The sequence below is a fragment of the Sus scrofa genome, chromosome 7 (assembly GCF_000003025.6).
Source record: "Sus scrofa isolate TJ Tabasco breed Duroc chromosome 7, Sscrofa11.1, whole genome shotgun sequence".
Classification (NCBI taxonomy): domain Eukaryota; kingdom Metazoa; phylum Chordata; class Mammalia; order Artiodactyla; family Suidae; genus Sus; species Sus scrofa.
The window spans coordinates 110,539,443-110,552,241 of record NC_010449.5 but is presented as its reverse complement, the minus strand read 5'-3'; the positions used below and the strand labels follow the sequence as shown (position 1 = coordinate 110,552,241).

The window sequence follows — 12,799 nt, the reverse complement described above, 5'->3', positions numbered from 1 at the left end:
TAATCGATTCATTTCTGCTGCGCCACGACTTGAACTCAGAAATATTTCTTGATGTTTATGTAACTGATTGGATTGTTGAAAAGCAAATGAAGTTCTCTAAGCATCATTTCATGACCAATGATGTAATGATAATTCTACTGTAAATACTGAGTATTCATTTTGAATTTTATTTTACACTTAGTTATAAATTTCATAAAGTCTGAAAGGTAGAAGTAAAAATAAACATTATCTAGTCCAACCATTTCTGGCTTTTTTCTCTGGTAGCCTCACTCTGATTATGTGGAGTGGATTATGTGAGTCATAATCTCCTCCTCCTTGTCAATATTAATCATTAATATTATATTTCTGTTTTATTTTCCTAATAAAAAAGATTCACCAAGATTACACAAATCAGTGGCAGCTTTCCATTTAATAATTTGAGTCATTAAAAAAAAAAAATACCTCTTAGAAAATCCTCTTCAGTTTAGGCTTCATATAACCTTCAAAGATTGATTTCTGTTGAAAAGAATAAGACAAGCTACATAGGGATAAATGTGCAAATACACTTTCATGTTTATGCTTGTAATTTCCTTCATTTTAAAATTTCCGACTTTTAATTAATCACTTTTCTAATGAGGGGTTGTAGAGCAGGAGGGCAGAGAGAAGACTAGGCACCTGCTCCAGTCCTGATTATTTGGCCTCTCACCATTTGGGGAATACATTGCTAAGAAGTCCTGATCTATTAGCTAATATACTAATTAAGCCAACAGCACACATAATTGCTTGTTTGTGCTTTCTCTTTTGGAGGGGGAGATGTACCCACTGCGTATGAAAGTTCCTGGGGCCAGGGATTGAATCCCAGCCACTGCAGTGACAACACTGGGTATTTAACCCACTGCAGCCCAAGGTTACTCCCTGGTTGGTTGGTTGGTCTTTTAACTGAACTCTCAGCCCTGGAAAATGCAAAGCATGTTTCATTTTGAAGAGAAGTTTTAAAGTAATGTTAGATATGTTAAATGTCATTTTTAAATTTTTTTTGTTTGGTTTTGTTTTGCTTCTCGGAGGACTAGTGTTGATGGACCTCTGTGTAGCCAGTCTGCCGTCCTGACCTCATTTCCCTCCTCTCCATTTTGCTCGCACAAGCCTCCCTTTATTACCTCTTGCATGGTCTTAGTCTGCTGAGGTCTCTTCACGGTCACTGCTTACTACTAGATGAGTCCCATTACTTCTTTGATCAGAATTCTTCACTACCTCCCCCACTGACTACAGAATAAATATGAAATGATAGACTGGTTTTTAAAAATCCTCTCTAAATCCAGTTTCAATTTGCCTTCCCAACTGTATTTCTCACTTTTCTTCTTTGTTACCCTATACTTCAGCCAAATAAGCCACTTATATGCATACCCAGTACTTTCCTGCCTTTGTACCTTTGCTTGAAGTATTCCTCTCCCTGTAACCGCCTTCTCCACCCACCTTCACATTTGCAGATTAAGTTGTATCAATCCAGGAGTGCTGTCTGCTCATGAGAAGAATCTTTTGGGCTTTGAATTCCCACGGCATTTTAATCTTTGACTCTCTTGTGGCACTTGATGTCTTCAGTCTTGTATTATGTGGTTTATACCTTTCAGGGTTCTATTACTTTAAAGATTTCTTGGTCATGTGTCCATCCTTGGAGGAAATGTATATATTAAGTGCTCAAAAAATGCATGTTAAATAAGCAAGTAATTTAAACAGTTGATTACTCTGAATAAATGCGTTTGTTTATTTTAAAGTTCTCTAATTTTCAAATTCTTTTTTTTTATAGGGACTCAGAGTTTTTATCAGGAACATAATGATGATATTCTGTGCCTCACTGTAAATCAGCACCCCAAATTTATCAACATAGTGGCAACTGGCCAAGTAGGTATGTTTCTATATTTTAAACAGAAACAATTTTAAGTAATTGTCTTGTTCAAATTAATTCAGTGTACTGGGGAAAAAACTAAAACATATTTGCGTATGTTCAAATGCATTTGTAGGCATTCCCGTCATGGCTCAGTGGTAACAAACCCGCCTAGTATGCATGAGACCGTGGGTTTGATCCCTGGCCTTGCTCAGTGGGTTAAGGATCTGGTGTTGCTGTGGGCAGTGGTGTAGGTCACAGATGTGGCTCAGATCCCATGCTTGCTCTGGCAGGGGTGGAGACCAACAGCTATGGCTCCAACTGGACCCCTAGCCTGGGAAATTCCATATGCTGTGGGTGTGGCGCAAAAAAAAAAAAAAAGACAAAATGCATTTATATATAAAGCATACACCCAGTTTAACCATATTATTTCCTCTCAGGTACCTTTCTCTCACTTTGGTTACCTGAGTTGGTAAAGCCACTTTATGGTGGTTGAAATAGTTGGATGTAGTCCTTTAACAGAAGTTTCTTTTTTTTATTTTTTTTTTAGCAGAAGTTTCTAATCAGCAAATGTTTTAATTTTTTTTCATTTTTTTAAGTTTTATTAAAGTATAGCTTATTTACAATGTTGTCATAGTTTCTGCTGTACAACGAAATGATTCAGTTATACATTTACACACGTCCGTTTGTTTTCAGATTCTTTTCCCATATAGATTATCACAGAATATTGGGTAGAGGTCCCTGTGCTATACAGCAGATCCCTATTGGCTAGTCGTTCCATATACCATAGTGTGCATATGCCAATCCCAAACCCCTCGTCCATCCCTCCCCACCAACAAAGTTTTATAAACATATAAAACAGGAAGGAAGAATTTGAAGAGGAAATGGTAAATAAGACGAGCCAAGAAGTAACTAGACTGAGAGGGGCAGAACATCTGCCTCAACAGGGGTTAAGCTAGAAAGAGAAGCCAAGTCTGTTCCGTGTTAGTAAAGCCCTTATTACCTTTTCCTTGGCACTCATTTGCCAACTATTTTAAAAGCCCCTATCTTGCTGTCTTCTTTTAAGTCTGTAGAATATTTAAAGGCCATAACTCAACAAGCAAAATGGTGAGAGGATGGCAGGTCTCTTTAGGATGTATCTACCAGTCAGCAATCGCTGTGACCTCCACGCAATAGACTTGGTCAGTCAGATCTTCACAACATGATATAGTTTGTAAAAATGATTGAAATCCTTGGGTTTGTTGGATCTCAGTGGTAAGCGAGCTTGATTGCTAAATTGATCTCAATTGCTAAGCCAGCTTTATTTTTCTTCTTGAATAAGGTAATTTATGCTTTTAATAGCTCCATTTCTCAAAAAGTACTAAACTGATCATTAAGAAGCTTAGTTGATTAGTTCTACATTTATGCCACAAATACCCTTGTAATCTTCCTTTCTGTAAGTTTTCTGCTTTTATTTATTTACTTATTTATTTATTGTCTTTTGCCTTTTCTAGGGCTACTCCTGCGGCACATGGATGTTCCCAGGCCAGGAGTCTAATCGGAGCTGTAGCCGCCAGCCTACACCAGAGTCGCAGCAACGCAGGATCCGAGCCTCGTCTGCTACTCACACCACAGCTCAAGGCAACTGAGTGAGGCCAGAGATCGAACCCACAACCTTGTGGTTCCTAGTAGGCTTCATTAACCACTGAGCCACGATGGGAACTCCAAGTTTTCTACTTTTAAAAGAAAGTAGAAGTTCCTGTCATGGCTCAGTAGCAACGAATCTGACTAGCATCCATGAAGACGTAGGTTCACTCCTTGGCCTCATTCACTGGGTTAAGGATCTGGCGTTGCTCTGAGCCGTGGAGTAGTCTGCAAATGCAACTTGGATCTGGCGTTGCTGTGGCTGTGGTATAGGCCGCAGATACAGCTCCAATTTGACCCCTAGCCTGGTAACCTCCATATGCCAAGGGTACAGTCCTAAAAAACCAAAAAATTAAAAAATAAAAATAAGAAAATGAAAAGAAAGACCAATACTTCACCTGTTACATGCAAAATATTCTAATCTTTGAATCTATTATTTATTTTTATTGAAGTATACTTGATTTACAGAGTTGTGTTAGTTTTCAGTGTACAGCAGAGTGATTCAGTTATATATGTATTCTTTTTCATATTCTTTCCTATTATGGTTTATCACAGGGTATTGAATATAGTTCCCTGTGCTATACAAAAGGATTTTATCTGCTTTATATATAGTAATTTGTATCTGCTAATTGCAAAATCCTAATTTATCCCTCCTTGCCCCTTTCTTCTTTGGTAACCATTAAATTTGTTTTTATGTCTGTGAATCAATTGCTATTTTATAAATGAGTTTATTTATATCATTTTTTAGATTCCACATGTAAGTGATATCATACGGTATTTGTTTTTTTCTCTTTCTGACTTCACCTCATGTGATAATCTCTAGGTCCATCCATATTACTGCAAATGGCATTATTTCATTCATTTTCTTTGGCCTCACCAGTGACCTGCAGAAATTTTGGGGGCCAGGAGTCAAACCTGTGCCACAGCAACAACCTAAGCCACAACAGTGACAGTGCTGGATCCTTAACCCACTGAGCCACCAGAGAACTCCAATTTCATTCTTTCTTAAAGCTGAGAAGCTGAGTGGTGTGTGTGTGTGTGTGTGTGTGTGTGTGTGTGTGTGTGTGTGTGTGTGTGTATCATTATCCATTCCTCTGTTGATGAACATTTAGGTTGCTTCCATGTCTTGGCTATTGTAAATAGTGCTCGATGAACATCGGGGTGCATTGTGTCTTTTCAAATTAGTTTTCTCTAGATATATGCCCAGGAATGGGATTGCTGAATCATATGGTAACTCTGTTTTTAGTTTTTTAAGGAACCTCCATACTGTTGTCTGTAGTGGCTGTACCAATTTATATTCCCACCAACAGTGTAGGGGGGTTCCCTTTTCTCCACACCCTCTCCAGCATTTGTTATTTGTAGACTCTTTTAATTACGGCCATTCTCACTGGTGTCAGGTGGTACCTCATTGATAGTTTTGATTTGTATTTCTCTAATAATTAGTGATGTTGATAATCTTTGCATGAGCCTATCAGCCATCTGTAAGCCTTCTTTGGAGAAATGTCTATTTACATATCCTGCCCATTTTTTTATTCCATCGTCTGGGGTTTTTTGTTATTATGTTTGTATATTTTAGAAAATAAGCCATAAGAAAAAAATAGTCCATAAGCCCTTCTTCAAACCTTACTTGCAAATATTTTCTCCCAGTCCATAGGCTGTTTTTTTGTTTTATTTATGGTTTCCTTAGCTCCTTTTTTTTTTTTTTTTTTTGTAAATCCAATCTGTTACTCTATGTCTTTTGATTGGAGCACTTAGTTCATTGATATTTAGGGTTATTATTGATGGATATGTATATATTGCCATTTTTTCTTTTCTTTTTTTTGGCACTGCCTGCAGCATATGGAAGTTCCTGAGCCAGCGATCAAACCCTTGCCACAGTAGCGACCCAGGCTGCTGCAGTGACAAAGCCAGATCCTTAACTCACTGCACCACCAGGGAATTCCTGTTTATTGCCAGTTCAAACCTTGTTTTCCATTTGATTTTGTATTTCTTCTTTTTGTATTTCCTCTTGTGGTTTGATGATGTCCTTTTGTATTATGTTCGTGTTCTCTTCCTTTTGTTTTTTATTAGTCTTTTGTATGTTTTTGGCTTGTAATTACCCTGTTTTTCAAACTTGTTAACCTATTACTATGTCTACTTGCTTTAAACAGATAGTCATACAGGCTGAAACATTCTCTTTTTTTTGTCTTTTTGCTATTTCTTTGGGCTGCTTCCACGGCATATGGAGGTTTTCCAGGCTAGGGGTCTAATCGGAGTTGTAGCCGCTGGCCTACGCCAGAGCCACAGCAACATGAGATCCGAGCAGCGTCTGTAACCTACACCACAGCTCATGGCAACGCCGGATCATTAACCCACTGAGCAAGGGCAGGGACCGAACCTGAAACCTCATGGTTCCTACGTGAATTCGTTAACCACTGCGCCATGACGGGAACTCCTGAAACATTCTTTAAAAAACATACATACACATTTTTCTTTCTCTGCTCCCCCACATTTTACGATTTTGATGGCCTCGTTTGCATTTTCAGGCTTGTCCTTTTGCTATTTATTGTAATTATAGCTTTCGCAAAATTTTTAAATGTTTTTATTTTATTTATTTTTGTCTTTTTTGCCTTTTCTAGAGCCGCTCCCACAGCATATGAAGATTCCAAGGCTAGGGGTCCAATCGGAGCTACAGCTGCCAGCCTCCACCAGAGCCACAGCAGTGCCAGATCCAAGCTGCATCTGTGACCTACACCATAGCTCATGGCAACACCAGATCCTTAACCCACTGAGTGAGGCCAGGGATGGAACCTGCAACCTCATGGTTCCTAGCCAGATTTGATGGGAACTCCTTTTTTTTTTTTTTTTTTTTTTTTTTTTAGTAGTTATTTCCCCAGTACATTTTTTTTCCTACTGTACAGCATGGTGACCCAGTTACACATACATGTACACATTCTATTTTTGCACATTATCATGCTCCATCATAAGTGACTAGACATAGTTCCCAGTGTTTTTTAATTTTTTTAATCTGTGTATTGGCTTATTTCAGTGATTTACTTTCCAATTGTGATTTTTCTCTTTCCTATGTATTCTTGCTTATTTTCTGTTTAGAGAAGACTATCAATATTTCTTTTAGGATAGGTTTTGTATTGCTATATTCTTTTAGTTTTTGCTTGTCTGAGAAATTCTTTATCTTTCCTTCTATTCTGAATGATAATCTTGCTGGATAGAGTATGCTAGTTTGCAGGTTTTTATCTTCCAGGACTTTGAATATATCTTGCCACTCCCTTCTGACCCACATTTCTGTAAAGAAATCAGCTGATAAGCATTATGGGGGTTCTTGTCATTATCTTTTTCTTTGCCATTTAGATCCTCTTTGGATTATCGTGGCGCAGTGGTTAACGATCGTAGGCTGAGGGGGTTCTCCTGCCTTGCTCAGTTAACGTCCGTCTTTTTTGCAGCCTCGGATGGTTGCTGTGGCCTGCTACTGCTACAGCTGACATACCTAACCTCATATAGAATCCTCTCTTTAACTCTTGTTTGGGATCCTCTGTGCTTCCTATGTGTGGATATGTTTCCTTCTTTAGGTTTGGGAAGTTTTCAGCCATAATTTCTTCAAACACATTTTCAATTCTCTTCTCCTTCTTTTGGGATCCTATTATGCATGGATTGGGGTGCTTTACATTATCCCATAGGTTTCATACATTGCTTTTTTTTTTTTTTTTTTTCATTTGTCTTTTTGTCTGGTGTTCTGATTAGGTGACTCCCATTATTCTATCTTTTACATCACTTGTCATTCTTTTGTATTATCCAGTTTGTTTTTTTTTTTTTTTTTTTTTTTTTTTTTTTTTTGCTTTTAGCTCAGCTTTTGTCTTGGTAAATGAGTTTTCTAATTTTAATTGGCTCATCTTTAGTTTCTAGTGTTTTGTTTTGTTTTTACAGTAATCTGCATTTCTGTTGATAGCCCTTCTTAATCTTTCAGTATTTTTATTACCTCCTTTTTGAACTTGAGGTTGGTGGCCTGGAGTGGTCTGTTTCATTGTTTATTCTTTTTTTTTTTTTTTTTTTTTGTCTTTTTAGGGCTACACCCGCAGCATTTGGAGCTTCCCAGGCTAGGGGTTGAATCAGAGCTGTAGCCACTGGCCTGTGCCAAAGCCACAGCAATGCCAGATCTGAGCCTCATATGCGACTTACAGCACCCAATCCTTAACCAACTGACTAAGGGCAGGGATCGAACGTGCGTCCTCATGAATGCTCATCAGATTTGTTTCTGCTGAGCCACAACGGGAACTCCTTATTGTTTATTCTCTCAGGGAAATTCTCCTGATCTTTTAATTGGGAGTGGTTCCTCTGCTTCTTCATTTTACTTACGTTTCTCTGATTCTGTGTGTTTAGGAGGAATAGTTATCTACTGTGGTGCTAAAGGGCTTTTTTTATGTGGGAGTGTCCCTGTATATCTTGCATGAATCTAATATTTTTGGTGCAAGGGCTGTTTTTAATATGGATGCCTGCCACATCTTCCTTCTGTGTTGATTGTTAATCTCCTTGATAGGGGGTGTGATTGTTGTGGTGGTGACTGGAGCCTGTACTAGATGTTAGTCAGGGTCTTCTCTTTGTTCTGTGGTTTTCACAGCCCTGTCAGGGGCGGGGCCTGCTCCCCAGTTGTTGGAGTAGATACCACCAGATCCATTTCTGAACTACAGTGTGACGTAGGCAGGGCTGGAGCACTCCCACTTGGAAATGAGCCACTGAGTATTCCTCCTCAAGAGCTGTCCATTGGTAAGTGTGCTCTGTGGTGTCACCTGTCACCCATTGTATGGGCTCACAAAGTATGCTGTTTTTGGCACTGTCCTAGGTCCTGCCCCATGGGAATTAAGGCAGTCAGCCTGAGTGTCCCTTAGATGATGTGTTCACAAAGCTACGAGTACAGATCTGTTGATACAGAACCACTGAGACCAGGCACTGGGACTGTTATAGTCATGCAGCTGGACCTTGGGAGCTACTAAATCAGCCTAGACCTGGCCCTACCTCTGCTGGCCCCACCCCAAACAAAGGAGCACCAGTAATCCACTCATCCACTCAAATGCCCTGCAGGCTCTGAGTTTACAAAGCTGCCTGTAGTGCTTCAATTCATAGATCACACAGCTGCTGGCATACTCACATTTCAGCCCTGCTTCCAAAGTGGTACAGCCTGAGGATCAACTCTGATTTCAGCCCCATCTCCATATGTGGGCACCCTTAAGATACTTGAGCACTCCCAGAATTTAGACAGGCAGAGCCACACCCACTATCAGGCTGCCACGGTCCCTCCCTTGTGCCCGCATTAACAATGAGTTTTCAGTGGCCAACCTGGGCTCCTTCCTGCTCATACCCCCAGCTCCAGTTGTAGCTTGGACCAAACTCCAGCCTCTTCAGGATGTCTCTGCACAGCCAATCCCTGTCCTCTACCCAAGTCTGTCCTCTGAAGCTTGAGTTTGAGAACCCTGTTCCCACCTGCACCAGGAGATGTATGTCTTGGGCTGGGGAGTGCAGGGGGGTGGCCAGGACCATCTGCGAGGTTTCTCTCTGTTCTTCTGTTATGCCTGCCGCAGTGCAGCTGCTGTACTGTCCTCCAAGCCTCTGAAACTCCTTTTCTCTCCCAGCTGATCTCACCACCCGTGAAGGGGTTTCCAAGGTAAGGGATCTTTCCACTTTCCCAGTTCCCTCCCAGGGGTGCAGGTCCTGTCTTGATTCCTTTTTTTTCCCCCTTTCACCCTACTTGGTTACATGCTAATCTTTCTTACAATTTGTTTTTGTGAGCTCTTCTGCGAGAGTTCAGCAGGTATTCTGTGAGAATTGTTCCACATATAGTTGTATTTTTGATGTACTTGTGGGAGGAGGTGAGCTTTACATCCTTCTATTCTACCGTCCTGATCCAGCCTCTCTAATAATACTTAGGCATTGCCTCTTTTTTGCACTAAGTTTTTTGAAATTGAAGTCTTATTTTCACTCGGCATGAGGAGTAAGTGACCATGTTACCATTTTGGTCATGAAAGCACCTAGTTTGGTGCCTCTTGGCATGTAGTTATTGCTCAGTTAATTTTTATTAAGTTCTTTTATTCAGTAAACTGAATACCTACTTTGTGTAAGATATTGTTCTTGGTTCTGGGGGTATAAGGAGCTTACAAAAAAAGGCAAAATCTCTATTTCAGTAGAATTTACATTTTCTGAATGGAATTCTAGAGGGTGGTTTTCATTTCCCAACTTTGCTCCTTCTCCTTTTCTTTCTCCTTCTCCTCCTTAGTTAAGAAACTTGTTTAACATAGTAATGCTGTACCTTCCTCTTTCGATTAAAAAATGTTGGAGTTCTTAACTGGCTTAATCCTACATAGTGTTTATGAGGTTGGGGGTTCAATCTCTGGCCTCATTCAGTAGGTTGAGGATCCAGGGTTGCTGCAAGCTGCGGCATAGATCACAGATACAGCTCCAATCTGGAATTGCTGTGGCTATGGCGTAGGCCTACAGCAGCTCCAGTTTGACCCTTAGCTCAGAGAACTTTCATGCCACAGGTACAGCTGTAAAAAGAAAAGAAGAAAAACGTTGAGAGTTCCCTAGTGGCCTAGTGGTTAAGGATTCAATGTTGTCACTGCTGTGGCTCAGGTTCAAATCCCTGGCCCAGCAACTTCCACATTCTGCAGGCATGGCAAAAAAAAAAAGGAAAGAAATGTTGTGGTTACAAATTAACCTTTCATGGAATTTAACCCTCTTCTCCACTTCTTTTTTTTTTTTTTTTTAAACTGTAATATAATTGACATAATATTATGTTAGTTTCAGGTGTACAACATAACGATTTGATATTTGAAGGGTAACACTATAAAGAATGGGGAATGGCTAAATGATCTCCCCCGCCTCTTCTTCCACATCAGTGTCCAGACAGTGTAGAGGTGAATTTTTGATCATGCACATAGTTCTATGTCTTTCCCCACTTATACCATTCCACAAAACAGCCAAAAAAAATTTTTTTTTTTTTGTCTTTTTGCCTTTTCTAGGTTCTCTCCCGTGGCATACAGAGGTTCCCAGGCTAGGGGTCTAATCAGAGCTGTAGCTGCTGGCCTACACCACAGCCACAGCAACGCCAGATCCGAGCCACGTCTGTGACCTACACCACAGCTCACTCCAATGCCGGATCCTTAACCCGCTGAGCAAGGCCAGGGATCGAACCCTCAGTCTCATGGTTCCTTGTCAGATTCGTTAACCACTGCGCCACGACGGGAACTCCAAAACAGCTAAAACTCTTTACTGATGACTAAGTAAGTGTAAAATAGACTCAAGAGAAGACCGAAGAGTGAGGGACTTTTTTTCCTCTGAACCTAAAGAGAATTGACTCAGTAGTTAGTTTGCCTGCCAGGCTTGTTTAATACCCACAAAGCACAAAAACACTTTCTAGGGAGTTCCCATTGTGGTGCAGTGGTTAACAAATCTGACTAGGAACCATGAAGCGGTGGGTTCGATCCCTGGCCTTGCTCAGTGGGTTAAGGATCCGGCATTGCCGTGGGCTGTGGTGTGGGTCTCAGATCTGCGGCTCGGACCTGGCATTGCTGTGGCTGTGGTGTAGGCCGGCGGCTACAGCTCCTATTCAACCCCTAGCCTGGGAACCTCCATATGCCGCAGGAGCGGCCCAAGAAATCGCAAAAAGACCAAAAAAAAAAAAAAAAAAAAAAAAACACTTTCTAAAATGTATATGGTTCTCTTTGTTAAAAATTATGTAAATCATAAAGGAACTTAAATATTTGCTCTTGCAGTAGTTTAGCCAATTAAACTTGAACTTTTCTTTTTTCTTGGCTAAAATCTTGGAATCTCAGAGCTTTCAAATGTATAATTTTATCCATCATTAGATGTTCATCATTAGATGTTTAAATTTCCTTTGTTACATATCTGATTAAGGGTTTTTCTACTTATGCTTGAACCCCATCATCACTTGATTCCTAACAGAGTAACCTAACCTCTTCTTAGGAAGCTCTGTTATAAAGTGTATCTTTGTATGAAATAGAAATCTGTCTCTTTTTAGTCACAATTCATTGGTCCTCATTTTGGGACATCTAGAATATTTTGACCTGTGATGTTTAGGTCTTTATCTGTACCCCTGTCCCAGGCACTGCAGATATTCAGGAATAAGCCTAATCTCTAAAACCAAAGACCCTCAATCTTTCAACCATTCTTCATGTGGCATAGTTTCAAGTCCTCTCACCGTTTGGTTGTTATCAGAGCATGTTCAAAACTAAAAGTGGAAACCCTGACTTGTCTGCTCAGTGAGTCAAGTACTTCATGACTTTTTCTCTCATATTTTAGATCAGGACACTATAGGTCTACAGTGTGTCCTTGAAATAATTATTTCACAGGGTATAAAGCTCTACCAAAGCAAGAAACAATCATCTATCTTGAAAAGATTCCTAAATGTTTTCTTCTTTCTTTCTAAAGACTGTTGCTTCTAAAATTTTGGTTAATAGATATTTACACTGCAAATATAATGAGCATAGGCTTTCATGTTTCCTTTTTGGGCAGCCTTTTACTCAATACAGAAAATTTTTACGTTAAAAAGAGAAGAAAGGGGTTCATTTGTGGCCTGAATTAAGGGGTTTTTTTCCCTTCAGTTACATGGTAACTTTTGCCATGGTTTCTCTCAGAAGGCTTAGATCTCATTTTTCCCCGCAAGTAGGAATCATTAAAGCCCAAAGGATCTATTAACAGGGCATTTTGTTAAACCAAAATAAGGCCATGAAAACTCACTAAGAGATTGAAAGATCAGAGTTCCTGTTGTGGGTCAGCCAATTAAGAACCCAGCATAGTGCCCAGGAGGATGTGAGTTTGATCCCTGGGTTAGGGATCCAGCATTGCCACAAGCTGTGGAGTAGGTTGCAGATGTGGCCTGGATATGGTGTTGCTATTGGCACTGGTGTAGGCTTCAACTGTAGCTAGGATTCAAACCCAAGTCTCGGAACTTTAATATGCTGTAAAAAGGAAAAAAAAATTTGAAAGGTTATATGCATAAAATGTTAATATACATGTAATTGAGATTAATGGTTTGACTTTCAAACAGTGCACTGAGTTTTACATAATAAAATTAATTTTGTATTTGACAATTATTTAAATTATTTTAAATTATCACTTTATCATAATTGCGTCTTTACAGATTTTACTTGTAGTGTTTATCCTATTTATGAGTAATTTTTTTCTGCTGCTTTTCCATTGTAGGTGATTCAGCAGACATGTCAGGTAAGGAAATTAATCATCTTCTGTTGTAGTCATATTGTTAAATAATGACAGCCCAAATTTTTATAGAGTAATAAGACACTTGAA

At 39.6% G+C, this 12,799-nt stretch overlaps 1 protein-coding gene across 1 annotated transcript in view; it reads left to right on the top strand.

Annotated features, from left to right (window-relative positions):
* The window catches only part of EML5 (echinoderm microtubule associated protein like 5), a 193,516-nt gene that overhangs the window by 153,211 nt on the left and 27,506 nt on the right, over positions 1–12,799 (top strand). Inside the window, 2 exon segments of the mRNA XM_021099592.1 lie at positions 1,784–1,882; positions 12,695–12,715. Of these exon segments, the coding sequence (XP_020955251.1) occupies positions 1,784–1,882; positions 12,695–12,715 (120 nt within the window).